At 40.5% G+C, this 13,192-nt stretch overlaps 1 protein-coding gene across 5 annotated transcripts; it reads right to left on the reverse strand.

The window, feature by feature from the left end:
- Nucleotides 1–641: 641 nt before the first annotated feature.
- On the reverse strand, nt 642–10,214 carry LOC132908155 (uncharacterized). Of its 5 annotated transcripts, none has more exons than XM_060961854.1 (3): nt 10,124–10,214; nt 1,445–1,619; nt 642–1,353 (listed from the first exon to the last, which is right to left on the reverse strand). In XM_060961854.1, exons 1-3 carry the CDS (start codon nt 10,141–10,143, stop codon nt 1,126–1,128), a joined length of 423 nt encoding a protein of 140 aa, XP_060817837.1. In that variant the 5' UTR covers nt 10,144–10,214; the 3' UTR covers nt 642–1,125. The 5 variants fall into 5 exon arrangements, 2 of the variants coding, with proteins under 2 accessions (XP_060817837.1, XP_060817836.1); XM_060961853.1 differs by lacking the exon at nt 10,124–10,214 and adding an exon at nt 3,691–3,928; XR_009658321.1 differs by lacking the exons at nt 642–1,353; nt 10,124–10,214 and adding exons at nt 3,130–3,577; nt 3,691–3,928 and having other exon boundaries at nt 1,446–1,619.
- Nucleotides 10,215–13,192: the final 2,978 nt, after the last annotated feature.

Raw genomic sequence — 13,192 nt, forward strand, 5'->3', positions numbered from 1 at the left:
GTTCGTTTTATCCAATAGAAAGTTCTTTATAAGGATCACTCATTGATACTTCATTAGCGATAGCCGTTAGTACATACACGTATAGTTGTTTAGCATAGAAGTATTGTATGGTTGAGGGGGCGAACAATGAAGATGGTGTACGTTATACGCAAATATCTTTTGTCGTACTCGCGATTGTACCCACTTCCGTGGGAATTCGCGGAACGGAAGTGCAATTTCTGGCAATGGGTACACCGCCATCATCGTGGCCAGCTTCCATAGCGCGAGCAGAGTGAAAAAAAGAAGAAGGATTCTTAAGAAACGATGCCAGGTGCACACGCTACCTTCTCACGAGAACTTGAGATTAAGTTTAAGGAATCGTGATACTCGTGGAATCAAGTGTAACTAGCGCCGGCATTAGTAATCGTTACACTTTAACGACGTCATTCTATAGCAGAGGGATACTTCATTCGTCGGTATCATTTCTTCGGTAGATACATACAGCAGATGTGTCATCTTATTCTCGTGCCTAAGATTCAGGTCACACATAAGTCATGCACCATGTGCTTCCAAGCATCCGTCTGTATGAATCTCGTGTCGCAGTTGCTTTGTTTTATTAAAACGTAGGAGAAATGAAAAGCATTTGGAAATCACACACAGGATTATAAATTTATAGATAAATATAATATATTACTTCATCTATCTATAAAAAGTACAAGGTCATCTGTATAATTTATTCACATTATAATATCATTCGTTTACTAATCACATATATAACAATATTAAATAATCATGTAAAATGGAATAAAATCAAGATAAATAATACAATAACAAATATCACGACAAATGATCTCGAACATTCGATTGTCGAATTGTCATTACGAGTGAGAATTTTTAATAATTTAAATAAAAAGATTAACTTTGGTTTACTAGCTCCTCGGACACTAATGCGTGTCTAATCTGACTAGAAGTCGAATCAGTGTTTTTTGCGATCAATAACTTCGCAATTTCCATCCGAACTTTACTTACTCCAATTTAGTCAACTTCATAGTACAAAACTTGTTTTCTGGTTCCATTGACAAAAATGAACTTTTTGCATCAGCAAAAAAGGTCAGCATGAGCAAAGTATTTTGTAATTACGTACGTTCACGTACTATCAGTCACTTTTTCGTCATCTTTGCCTTCCACGTGGTCCTGCATCGTAATGTCATCGTCTTGTACGTCCTCTTCTTGCATCGTTTGTAAATTTTCTATTCGATTTTTTGTCTCCAACGGATTACAGATTTCATTTCCGTGCTGATCAAGTTTCACCCATACATAACGACCAGGTAGAGGTTCTTCCTTCTCGAAGTCGAAATTCCACCTTTCCTTAGCCTGTTTTCAAAAAGAAAAAAGACAATCCAAAGAAAATTCAATCAATGAATCACTCCCGATCAAGATGAATTATGTCTGATTTATTACGCACATTTTCTCGATTTTTTCGTGTCTCTTCGAAAAAGCAGTTGTCCTCGACACCAGAATTTCGTACCGATTCCGTTTCGTTATCGTCGTCTTCGTCTTGAAAAAGTCTTCTTCGCACGCTACGGAGTCTTCTTCCCTCTTGTATATCGATGTTTGGATATTGCATCATGAGTCGAGCCCTTCGCACATTCAGATTAAGTTTACGTTAAAAAGAAAGAATCGGAAAAAGAGAAACGATTCGTTCCAGTCAAGTTACTTGCAATAAATTAAAGAAAGCTATGACTAATATATGATAGAAGACTAAAATGTTATACAGAGAAACGAAAGTGACATGCTATGCATAAACAGGGATAAGGGAATTCTCAAGAGTATATGACAACTTTAGTTACTAATGCTACGCACGATTTAGCATAGATAATAGTTCTTTGTAGTGTGTAAACAATGTGATTGTATCGTGACTTGCCGCGTTGCAGAGTATGCAAGCCTGCGCACGTGTGTTGGCAAACGAGAAAGAAAGAACAGAAGAGAAATCTATAGCACTCTCGGTCAATGTGCCGTTGAACGGATGTATTGGAATGCATATCACTTCCTGTACGAACGTAAGATTGCATACGGGATAATAGATGTTATTCAACTTATAAACGAGATAAACTTTTACGTATAACATCAAATCTTTGATGAATTACAGTTTCTCAGGCAAATATTGCTAATGTAATTTCTTTTCTAAAAACGACTGTTTCTTCGAGTCTTCTCTACAAAAAACCATACGAATAGTTGCTATGAACGTTAATCCTGTACATTACTATGACACGAAACCAGGCATTACTATCTTAACGTTTTGTTTCTATGCTCGATCATAAACTGGTTTTATATCGGAACTTTCGCTAATATCTAATGAACCTCTTGCTTCCCAATCAACTTGAGATACTTACGAGACAGGCAACCACTAATGTTAGACATCTAGTTGAATTTGGTATCCCAGAATGAAAGTTGAATACGAGCAAAGGATGCAACATTGTATCAAGCCAATTGGTTTTTTTTTCTTTTTGGAAAATTATACATACAAAAAGAGAAACAAACGTGTGTAACAAATTACAGTCAATTCAATTTGACTTTACTGCGTTAGTTAATTCTTTTAAGATTAATCGTTCGTATACGTCGTTAATCACAAACTGAAAAACGTTCATTTTATTTCTATTCACTATCGGATTGACCATTGTGAATAATGAATACTTGCAAGTTTAAAGTATGCAAATCAATATTTTTTCACGATTCAACGCGCAAAACTTACTATGGAATAGATCAAGGAATAAACATGTAGCATAAATCATGTAATGAGTGACGGAACGAAAACACCCTCGGTAAATCAGAGAATCCGTGCCGACAAGCATGCACCTGTCCGATCTTTAAATTTGTTACTTATGGTGATGATATTTTATATTATAAATCAATTTATTCATAACGAGGATCTCTATAAATAAATGTCGCTAATTATATTACTTGCATTGTTAAAATTTCATCAATAAAAATAAATGTCGTGCATGATTTGTTCACCGGCTGTAAAACCGGCTGATAAGGAAAAGGTCAAAGTTCACATTGAAAATATCAATTCATGCAGAACGTTTCCAAGGTCTTGTGCACTAATCAAAGTATTAGTATTCATTCTCGCCGTGATTTTCATTTACTCACTGTCCGTGAAAGAAAATTGTCGTAGATTTAACGCGCGAATTTCTTTTATCACAGATCACAAATCACAGGTCACAGACACGTTAACACGTAATACAGTTCAGCCTGGTCTCATCCTGTAATCGAAACGACGCGTGTTTTCCTTCCTCGAAAACCCGTCTCTACGGTGAACTGTCAGCTAACGAAAAGTTCTTAGGTTGAATAGCAACGCGATCGATAATTCCATCGTTTTCGTCGGGGGTGTGGACTGGTACTAAAGTACGAGGGGGTATTTTAGTGCGCGCGCACATTGCAACGAGAAATACTGTCAGTGCGCATTCGCACGGATATCGATATGTGACACTCAATATACATACATCTATGTGCAATAATATCTCTCTATCGTTGTACTGGATCGCACAATGGTAACCGTTCGATTGTTATATATGTATATCAATCTTCTTTTCTCTTCCTTTCATTGAAAATACGTTTACATGTGATTCCACGTATGGTCAAGTTAGAATATGTGATTTTTAGTGATATTAGCAAATAACGGGATTATTTTACACGACCTTGAAAACTAACCTCGATCGTTCGCTCGTTACTTCTCGATTTCCGGAGATATTCTGGTTTGTATCCGAATTCGAATCCGTATTGCATTTTGACTTCATATCCATCGACTTTGAGGAACACTACTGACATTAAACTGACTACGCCGAGAGCTCGATAAGTGCACAAAGAGGAACGATTAGAATTGCACGCGAGGAACAGAGACGATGCAGCTGGTGCAAAGCTTAAACTGCGACTGACGGAAAGTCGGAATAGTTACTTGTATCCCAGGTGCAGCTGAGTAGCCTAGATTCTTCTTGCAGACTATTACTTATGTAGTGCAACAGACGCCTGCGCTAATACCCATTAACTGAATGATTGTCCGCATGGTGCGCAATAATACTAAATGGTGCAATTGATGAAAAAGATGATACATAATAATCTATAATATACGAAGTGACTCACGCAACTACGGACTAAGTTATAGTCCTGGAATTTTTTCTAAAACAAAATTTCGAATGATGCATGATCTGATGAAGATTTTCTTTCGACGATTTTAACGTCGCCATTATCTTTGTAAGTGGAACTTTTTTTTTTTTATACATCAATCGATGTATCTTTTTATGCTCTATAAAAAGGTATTATGACGCTCAGGCCGAGAAATGATTACTTTGCAAGGTATTTTAATTTTAATTTTATACGATTTATCGTACGAAAGACAAGGAAAACATAAACGCAAGAGTACATAGTACGTTACGTTTTTCTTTTCTATCTTCTATTTCAGAGCTACAGTTTGTTTAGTTATACAAAATATTCTGTACATACAAATGTAATATATATACACAGAAGTAATACGAAATAACCGATTTATTCGCGGATCGATATCAACTATTAGGAAGAAACTCTTTTCGTCATCAGAAAGGTGCTTCTGATGACGAAAATTATCGATTTTCCAACGAATAATATCTATCTTCGAGGAATCGACGAACACGACAACGTAAAAGGGGGTAATCGTTCGACGAATAGTTTTTCTCGATGGATCGTATGCCCGATCGGAAGTTATATCGATGTCACCGGGATAGAGTATCGAATTGTTATTCTCAAGCGGTAAACTGATCGTTCGAAAGCAATCGATCAATATTTGCGAGCTGGAATAAAATCGAACGAACCACGAGAGCGAGTTGTTTGGAGCAAGGAAAGAGGTTTGCTGTTCGCGTTGCCAAGGAGAAAAACTGAAACGTTTCCGTGAGAGTATAGTTGGTAGAATGGCGGGAAGTAGAACGGTAGGAAATTCTCACATATAGATACTCGTATTCTCCGGAGAATTCTTCGAAGGTTGTAAAAAAGCGGCAGCTGAGAGAGCAACCTCCTAGCAGCACGAGCGTCGAACATCTTCTTTTCTCGTTTTCCTTTGCCTTTTACACTTCCTTCGGTGATTCGACCTCTCTTAACGGCTCCAGAGCAACCGTCGCTTACCATACCGTTCCGGGCCGGTGTTCCGCGTCGTAACTTCCGAGGAAATTGCTGCAACTAGATCGCGCATAATTTTGCCCCTTGCCTTTTTTCTGTTCTTTCTCGTGACTCTGTAGCAATCAGCTAGATACGTGAAAAGAACATTTGAATACGCTTCGTGAAAATTTTCGCAAAGCGCGTGTATCAACTTTCTCCACCGTTCTGCTATTTAAAATCTATCTTATAAATATCTGCCACGTATCTTGACCATTCGCGAGAAGACTGACTTACGAGACCTTAAGGTGATCAGTTCCTATAAAGAGTATTTAGTAAAAAGACTTTTCACGTATCTCTTGTATCTATATCACGTATCATGATTCTCGTTTAAACCGTGTTCTCGCGGTTTGTCGACTCGTTTCTTCCCTAGCAACCCACGCAGCTGTCGATCATCGGCGACGAGCACGCCTTTCGAAACGCTTCGACCAGCAGGAGCGCTTTTAAACGGTGCCATCAATATTTTGCGTACCCAACGACAGCTGATATTTCAAATTTTTCGCTCGACCCCACCTCTCGAATTTCAACGAACCCTATCGACGAGGAAAAAAGATATATCGATGTTAAAAGATAGCCAGATGCAGACTCGTGTTCTTCTTTCATATTGTTCTAATCGTTGTTAGTTTAACTTTAACTTGTAGTTGATACACATCTGCGACAAGTAATCACAACAAAAATAAAATCATTAATAAGAATAAAATCACCGTTGAGTAAGACATAAGATTAATGGCTCGTGTCGCTATAATCGAAAGCCATAAAAGAGAACCATTAAGATAAAAGCAAATGTAACACGTTCTTCGCAGAATTCGCTTAATTTTATCTAAACCAATACGAAATAGCAAAGAACGAATCGAGTGTGTTGCTATCTATGTTTGCTAGCTATGTTGTTAATTATTCCGCTTGAATTATACTGACAAATGATGTCTTGCTGGATGGCTCAAAGAAATCTTTCATCGAGGAAACGTTCTGTGATCGCTCCGATGTTCGATACGGTGCAGTTCATTTGCATTCTGAACGTTCATGGATCGCATCAGTCGTACAGATAATTATCCAGTCAAGGTGATCGCTAAAGTATAAGTATACTTTATGTACCAATACAACCAAGTGGTTGGATTAGGAGTAGAAAAATTCTTGAACTAGCGGTACGGGAAATAGATTATTGGAAAGCGTCCAGGTTAAAGTTTGCAGTGTTCACAATCAGCTTGAACGTTTCACGCGTGTGACCAGCATGAACATGTCCAGTTGATGAGCATGTCTGATTAATATTAACGCTAGAGAAGCGAACCGTTACAGACCAAAAAAGAAGCACAACTGTAAACGAATTTTTTTACGGAACATCCAAACTCCCGTTCGAACTAATCCCAAGTGAATAGTATATTTTGACGTAAACGATCTCTCATCTCTCGTAATTGGAATTTCGCCAAACAATTGTAAAGTGAAAGTTAACGAACGATATCGAAATAACTCTTTAAGTTTGATCGTGTCCTTGCCTTGGTTTCTTATCAACATCGTGAAAATCGTATAGTTTTTCTTCGTACCATTGGCTCGTATCGAACGTATTGGCTCGGGTCGTCGAAACGATCGAACGTTGTCGACATCGGACGAAGAATCGTGTTTTATAGTCGTACAAACGACTGTCATTGTCATAACGGTGTTGGTCATCGGGCGAGACACGTCGTACTTTCTTTTCCGTTCTTTTCAATCGCACGCAATTGTTGCAGACCTTTTTCATCCTTGAAATCACTTGATCAAACATCGCACTGGAAGCCGTTCGACTTTAATTCCCTTATCGATAATTGTACGAGCACGGTAAATTTGTTTTACATAATTCGCGAACACGAGATAGGTTCGACGATAAAAAAGAATTTAACATCGGTAACCTGTAATTTCTCCGTAAACACGCGCGAGTCTCGTTCTCGCTAAAATATCACTTGTCTCTCGTTTGCTCACAAATCACGCAGTTTTTACAGTCTTCCGACAACGCGGCATTTTAATCGAAACGATCGTTGTGATCGCATACGGTTCACGGTAAATCGCGTCCTCCTCAAACGGTCGCATACAACAAATACCAAGACGTTCTTATGAATGGAATGCATATTCATTCATTCCTTCGCAATATCGATGCACGTGTTGTTTGCCACGGATTTCAACATATGCTAAAATCTTTTTCGCCAACTGTCGCTTCCTGCATGTATCCACGGACCTTGAAATGTATTCCCGCCAAAAGGAATCACCTCGGTCACGCTCCGTTCGACGATGAAACGTGCAAAAAGAAAGCGGTGCTGCTATATAGAAAGGAAGCCGGACCTGTCTTTCCGATTCCGTCCCATTTCGACTACGAACGGTTCAAATCCCGAACTTCCTGCGAATAATACCCTAACCTTCTCGCTCGACAACCTTACGATCGATCAAAACACGTTTGCTCATTTTCTTGTCCTTTGTACGCGTTCGAGAATCGCGTTAAATGACTCTGATGCCGAAAGTGCTTCGATATATCGAGACCTTTATGAAAAGAAGCAAAATAAATAGAACGAACCCTACCCATTAGGGTTCAGACTGCACGACTTGACGACACCCTTAAAAATTATTCCGTTCTTCCGACGTATGTGCTTTATCCTCTTTAAACGTCGCTTGGATCGTTACGGAGGGTCTCGTACAATTCGGAACGCCCTCGGGAATGTTTCCTGTCGGACGTTTTCATCCAGAGACGGACGTGTTTCCAGGGGCGGAAAGTTACGGTAGGAAAGCGAACGACGACTCACGTGCGACCAATCTGTCCGTGCGTCGCGTCGTCAAGAGACATTTATAGAAACAGGGAGACGGTGATGTCGCATAGCATGAGATACAAGAAACACACGCAAAAAGAGATAAGTCGGTGCGATTCAAGCGAATTGAAAATAGTCGAGATTAATTAGAGCGATGAGATTGAGATCACGTATCCTATGCAAAGCGGCTAATCGTGTTCGCTTTTGTTATGTCGGACGATTCGATAGCTTGAGCGTAATCGCTTTAAAATATGTACCCATTATCAGACCTGCTGATGGAATAACATTAACCACAGCACAATTAACGACTGAGTTATGCTTGTAAATGAACGGCACAAGATTATCAGTTACCTGTAATTCAAGTATACATATAATTACTTATGCTCGTTAGTGGAAGAGTTTTCATAATGGCTTGGAAACGCTCATAGGAAAGTTATACGCAGCGTGTTCCGTAAACAAGAATTATTAAAAGTTCATTAACCGAACATTCCAGCCACGATATAACAACGAAAAATCATTCTACAAATCGTATACGTAAATACCATTCCAGGCAATAAGATTCACTCTATCGGTGTAACTCTAATGATCTTTATCGACTCGCTATCACCTTTTTAATCGATTTAAAACTCTACTCCAAGAATCGTCTTTCGCGACACGTATTTGCGTCACGTCCGTTACGAACATTTAACAATTAACACGGCGATCGATGAATCATTATTCGGAAGTTGACACAGTTTCTCTTCCTCTTTCGATTCCTATTCGACAGGAAGTTTTACAATTGCGATTGTAAATTCAAGACAATGAATGGTTCTAAAAATAGGTTAAACCACCCACTGCTGGTCGCGAATCTAGACGCCTCTTCGGCTTTTCCGTCGATTCTATGGACGAAAATAGATTCACGTAGGTCGCGGACGCAGCTGCGGATTTCTATCTAACATTTATTTCGTGTTCGCGTACCGTTCGCCCATTTGCGGCAGGTCAGTGACGTTACTCAGCCCACGTATCGCCTAACAAATGACACTCTTCCCCGACTTTCCATTGCAGAAATACAAGCATTCGAAAGTGACGCGTCGCGTGGACTCGATGAATTTTACGACCACCCTTTGCCGCGAGACGGCCTCTTACAGCTTTTTACCACTACGCCCACAGATTTCCAAACGTGTGTTTCATTTCGTCAATAAATCGAATCAAAACATTCGATTCTATTCTATCTATCCTAACTGCTCGTACCACTCAACTTCGTATCATCCGTTTGTTTCTCATTGATAGGGTAGAACTTGCGTTTCTCATTCGTCGAATGAAATTTTACTTTTACTTCTTCCACTACGGGGTTCATAAATGGGATCGTGGTGCCAAACAAGAGATAAGAAAGTGAAAATACCGCGTACATATACTCGCCGTCTCCTGACCTACTAGGCTTCCGAACGACCTTTATGAAATTTCGAATCTTCTATTACTATATTATCCATCGTCTTGGAATTGAACGACGTGACTCATTATCTGCGCTGTTCCGTTAAGCAATTCTATACTTCGATGTATAGATTCTCTTCGTATTATTCTACCGACAATGACACACCCCGCTGGATACTGTTTTCGCCGAGATAGTTAAAGTAAAGAGAAAGGTGTCTCCTGGTTGCTGTGGGTGCATTCAACCTGTTCGGAATTTAAAACCCTCGCACAATAACCTCTCCTTTCGTACGCAGAGAAATCCAAGACTCGTCTTGTGAACTCGAGGAGCACAGGAAAGACCAAACCAACGATGTAACGTTACACTGTTAAATCCCGTATGAAACGTTAGTCACCAGTACTCTCTTCTCGTGAGTTACCGGATGCAGGAACGACCGCAATATGACAGGATCTCTGGTCGCCGAAGGGATGTGTCTTATCGCTAGGAAAAACCGTCATGCGATGTTCGAGTTGCATCTATAAACGTGAAAACTGGGTACCTATGCGTACCGCGATATTAGATTCAGTCGAAACGAGTCTACGTTGATTTATCGTTAAACGTCAAATTGGCAATTTTTCTCCTTGGAATCGCGCGTTTACTCGTGGTTAATAAGGGAAAGATGATAAAATCGAAAGTCAAAGCGAGATAGTCGTTCTAAACACAATCGTGCGCCGTCCCAGTTTTCACTAGGGCACGGGAGTTAGCAAAGCGTTACAAGCATTCGCGATATCGCGTACCGCTATGGCCTCACCTGTGTCTCGCAGCCAGCATGTTGACAAAAGATTCGGATCCTGGAGGCGTTTCGCGATAGAACCGTTCTGCGCAACGTTTCACGCAGTAACTGAAGCTTTGGCTCCTTTATGAGGTGCAGAACGCGCTTGCAGCGCTTCCACGTTTTAAAACCCCTCGTGCATCGAACTGCATTCCATACGCTTAATCCATCTACGTATGTCTATTTATAAGTGAAAGAGCGTGTGGCCCTCTGCTCTTCGATACACCACCATCGTATGTACACACGGGCTATACGTGACGTATACGCAGAACCTTGTACACGTGCTACGTTGATGCGGTGCATGCGCTTTTAACTCAGAGAAAGGAAGTCTATTTCCGGAAAAAAGGCAGTACCACGAAATGCGAAGAACCACCCGGTCTGCAGTACCATCGAGGACGAAAAAGTCGTTTGGTTTATGGATTAGACTTCGGTTAAAAATAATTCAGTTGCAGACGCGAGGTAATCGGGAAGGTTCGGTGCTCGGACGATTATTTTTGGCTTGGTTTCTCTCGATAAAACAGAAAGGCGATCATTTCGTGGCTTTTAATTGAAATTGTCCGTGTACACCGTGATCTCTTTAGCGCGCTGCACGTAAAACGTATATCTCGTGCTAAGAGTTTGCGAGGTACATTAGCGGGACTGGCGGAAGGACGTCTCGCCGTTTCGCGATAAATTTAAAACGCCTGGATCTCGTAGTCATCACGCCGCGCCGTTCCGCTACCACTTATCTGAGAGTGGATGCACTTTCGAGCGAGCGATCGAAAACTGTCCGAAGCCTGTCTTGCCTTTCGCATGATAATGCGGACCTCACAGTGGTCGAACTGCTGAGACATGGAATTTTAAGTGTAAGTCATTACAATGTATCGTAAGTTCGTTCTGCTCTCGGCTTCCTAGGCATTCGTATCTAATAATGCACTGTCGAATACCATAGTAACAGTACGTATATCCGGTATTCTTAAAATGCGAGAACAGAGTCCCTACGACTTATTGTTAGCGAGATTCCGAATGTCAAGCAGCGATTAACTTGATTTGCTTAAGGAGGAATCACTTTCGTGAGCCTTGAACGATGTGCGATCCGTGGCTTCCGCGCACGAAAGGAAGAAGGCTAGTAGGCGCTTAACGATTTTCAAGGCAGTTCCGAAGGCGGTGGAACGGAACGACCGAAACACAAACGGACACTCGTTTTTTCGCTCTTTATATTCAGACTGGAAGTGATTTCACGCTTCGAAGGACCTCCCTTCGGCCTCCAGACAGGATCTAGGCGAGGCATCCTGCCTCGGAAACCTCACCTCCTAGCAAGGCGTTAACCACAGTGATATCTATTTCTTTCTACTGCTCGCCGCATTTTCTTTCCTACCATTTCTTAGAAATGCATTTTGCATTTGTCGTTATACAGATGGATTGACTTGCTACTAGTGATCGCGAGATTGTAAAATGGTATGGACGTGCCATGAGAAAACGAGGATTTCGAAGATTCTGTGGTCGCTGCTCTGATCGAATTCGCAACAGCTATTCTCCCAGAAAGACTACCGTGAGAGATAGAACGAAGGACGATGATTCGATCGTTCGTCGGTAGACATAACCTCGCTCGGTTCAATACGGTCGGTCAGTTTTTGCGGTGAGTCTTGGTCCGCCGAACAGAGAACTCGGTACCGAGGTGCCCGTGGGACATCTGCCGTCGAACAACACGCTACAAACGTACTTGCATCTCGTAACTATAACTTACCGGGCGAATCGATCCATCGAAACTTCGTGGGTGGGGGAAAAGTGGCCTGGTTGAAATTTCATCGGGACCAGAAGTGGTTGCCTCTCCGAAGGATTTTTCTGCTTCCCTCTGGTTCACCCTTCTCTCTTGCATCATTGTGATGCACCACCATAAGTTCCACATTTATTTGTTAACTTCATATCGTGTTTTCCTGTTCGTTAAAAATTATTGAACATCTGCGAAAAGACTTCAGACTATACCAGATCATTCTTTAATATATAATTTCTAAGTTTCTTCATTATCTATTTTTAATAAGGTATCGTTTCTTGTTTATCAAAATCAGATTGTATTTACGTGTCTCCTTAATTAGTATTTAATTACGACAGGTGCTAGTTTGAAGAAGGTTAGCAGAATGGTGAAAGAATAGCAATCGAGTGCCTAAATTAAAAGCTTTCTCCGTAGGTACTGTATATTTTACTAAGTTTGTAAAGGAAATAAAACGACAGTATCGTGAAAGGGAAATGTGTCCAAATTCTAAATGACAGAGATAAAATTTATAAAACGACCTAATAAATAAATACCGTATATGCGGCCATCTGCATCCATTTAAAGATGCGATTTTTCGCATCGTACTTGTTTAATTCTCGAGTACCATTTGAACTCTCATGCAATCGAGGGATTTATGTGGCGTCCAACGTGCTCGTTGCTTGGAGCGTCGACAGAATTACTATCAATCGTTAAGACGTACTTTGAGTGCAGTTCGCTTGGTGCAGCATGTGGACGTCACGGTACAGACATTCGGTATCGACACATACAAGAAACAGCTTAGTTTTTTCCTCCTTTTTTCTTATAATTCCCACTTCCTTTCCAAGCATCGACACGTGCACTTTCTTGCGAGCGTTCCCGACTCAGTTTAACTTTTGTTTTGTCTCCACTGAAGCATACCTTCCCTTGTATACGTTAAATATCCTCCAGCCTTTGATTTATTAAAAAAAAGAAAAAAAAAAGAAGAAGAAGACCAATCTTGCCAGGATAAGTAAAGAAGATAACCGACGAAAAGATTGAAAATACATAACGAACTCGTTCACATAACTATTTAAAATACTCGAATATATTTTTAGCCATAAATTATGCAGTGAACTTGCAAAGTTACATATTTGCATGCCAGACTATTACGATTCAAAACCTTGACGTTTCAGAATGATTAATGGAATAACGTAAAAACCTAGAGTGAAACGAAATGGCAAATGGTCCTCACATGTTGGAGCAAACGGTCATCCCGACCAGTTTCCGCGAACACGAATGGAAAGGGTTCGATGGTTGGTCCGCTCGATATGAATGTC

Source organism: Bombus pascuorum, chromosome 6, assembly GCF_905332965.1.
Source record: "Bombus pascuorum chromosome 6, iyBomPasc1.1, whole genome shotgun sequence".
NCBI lineage: Eukaryota > Metazoa > Arthropoda > Insecta > Hymenoptera > Apidae > Bombus > Bombus pascuorum.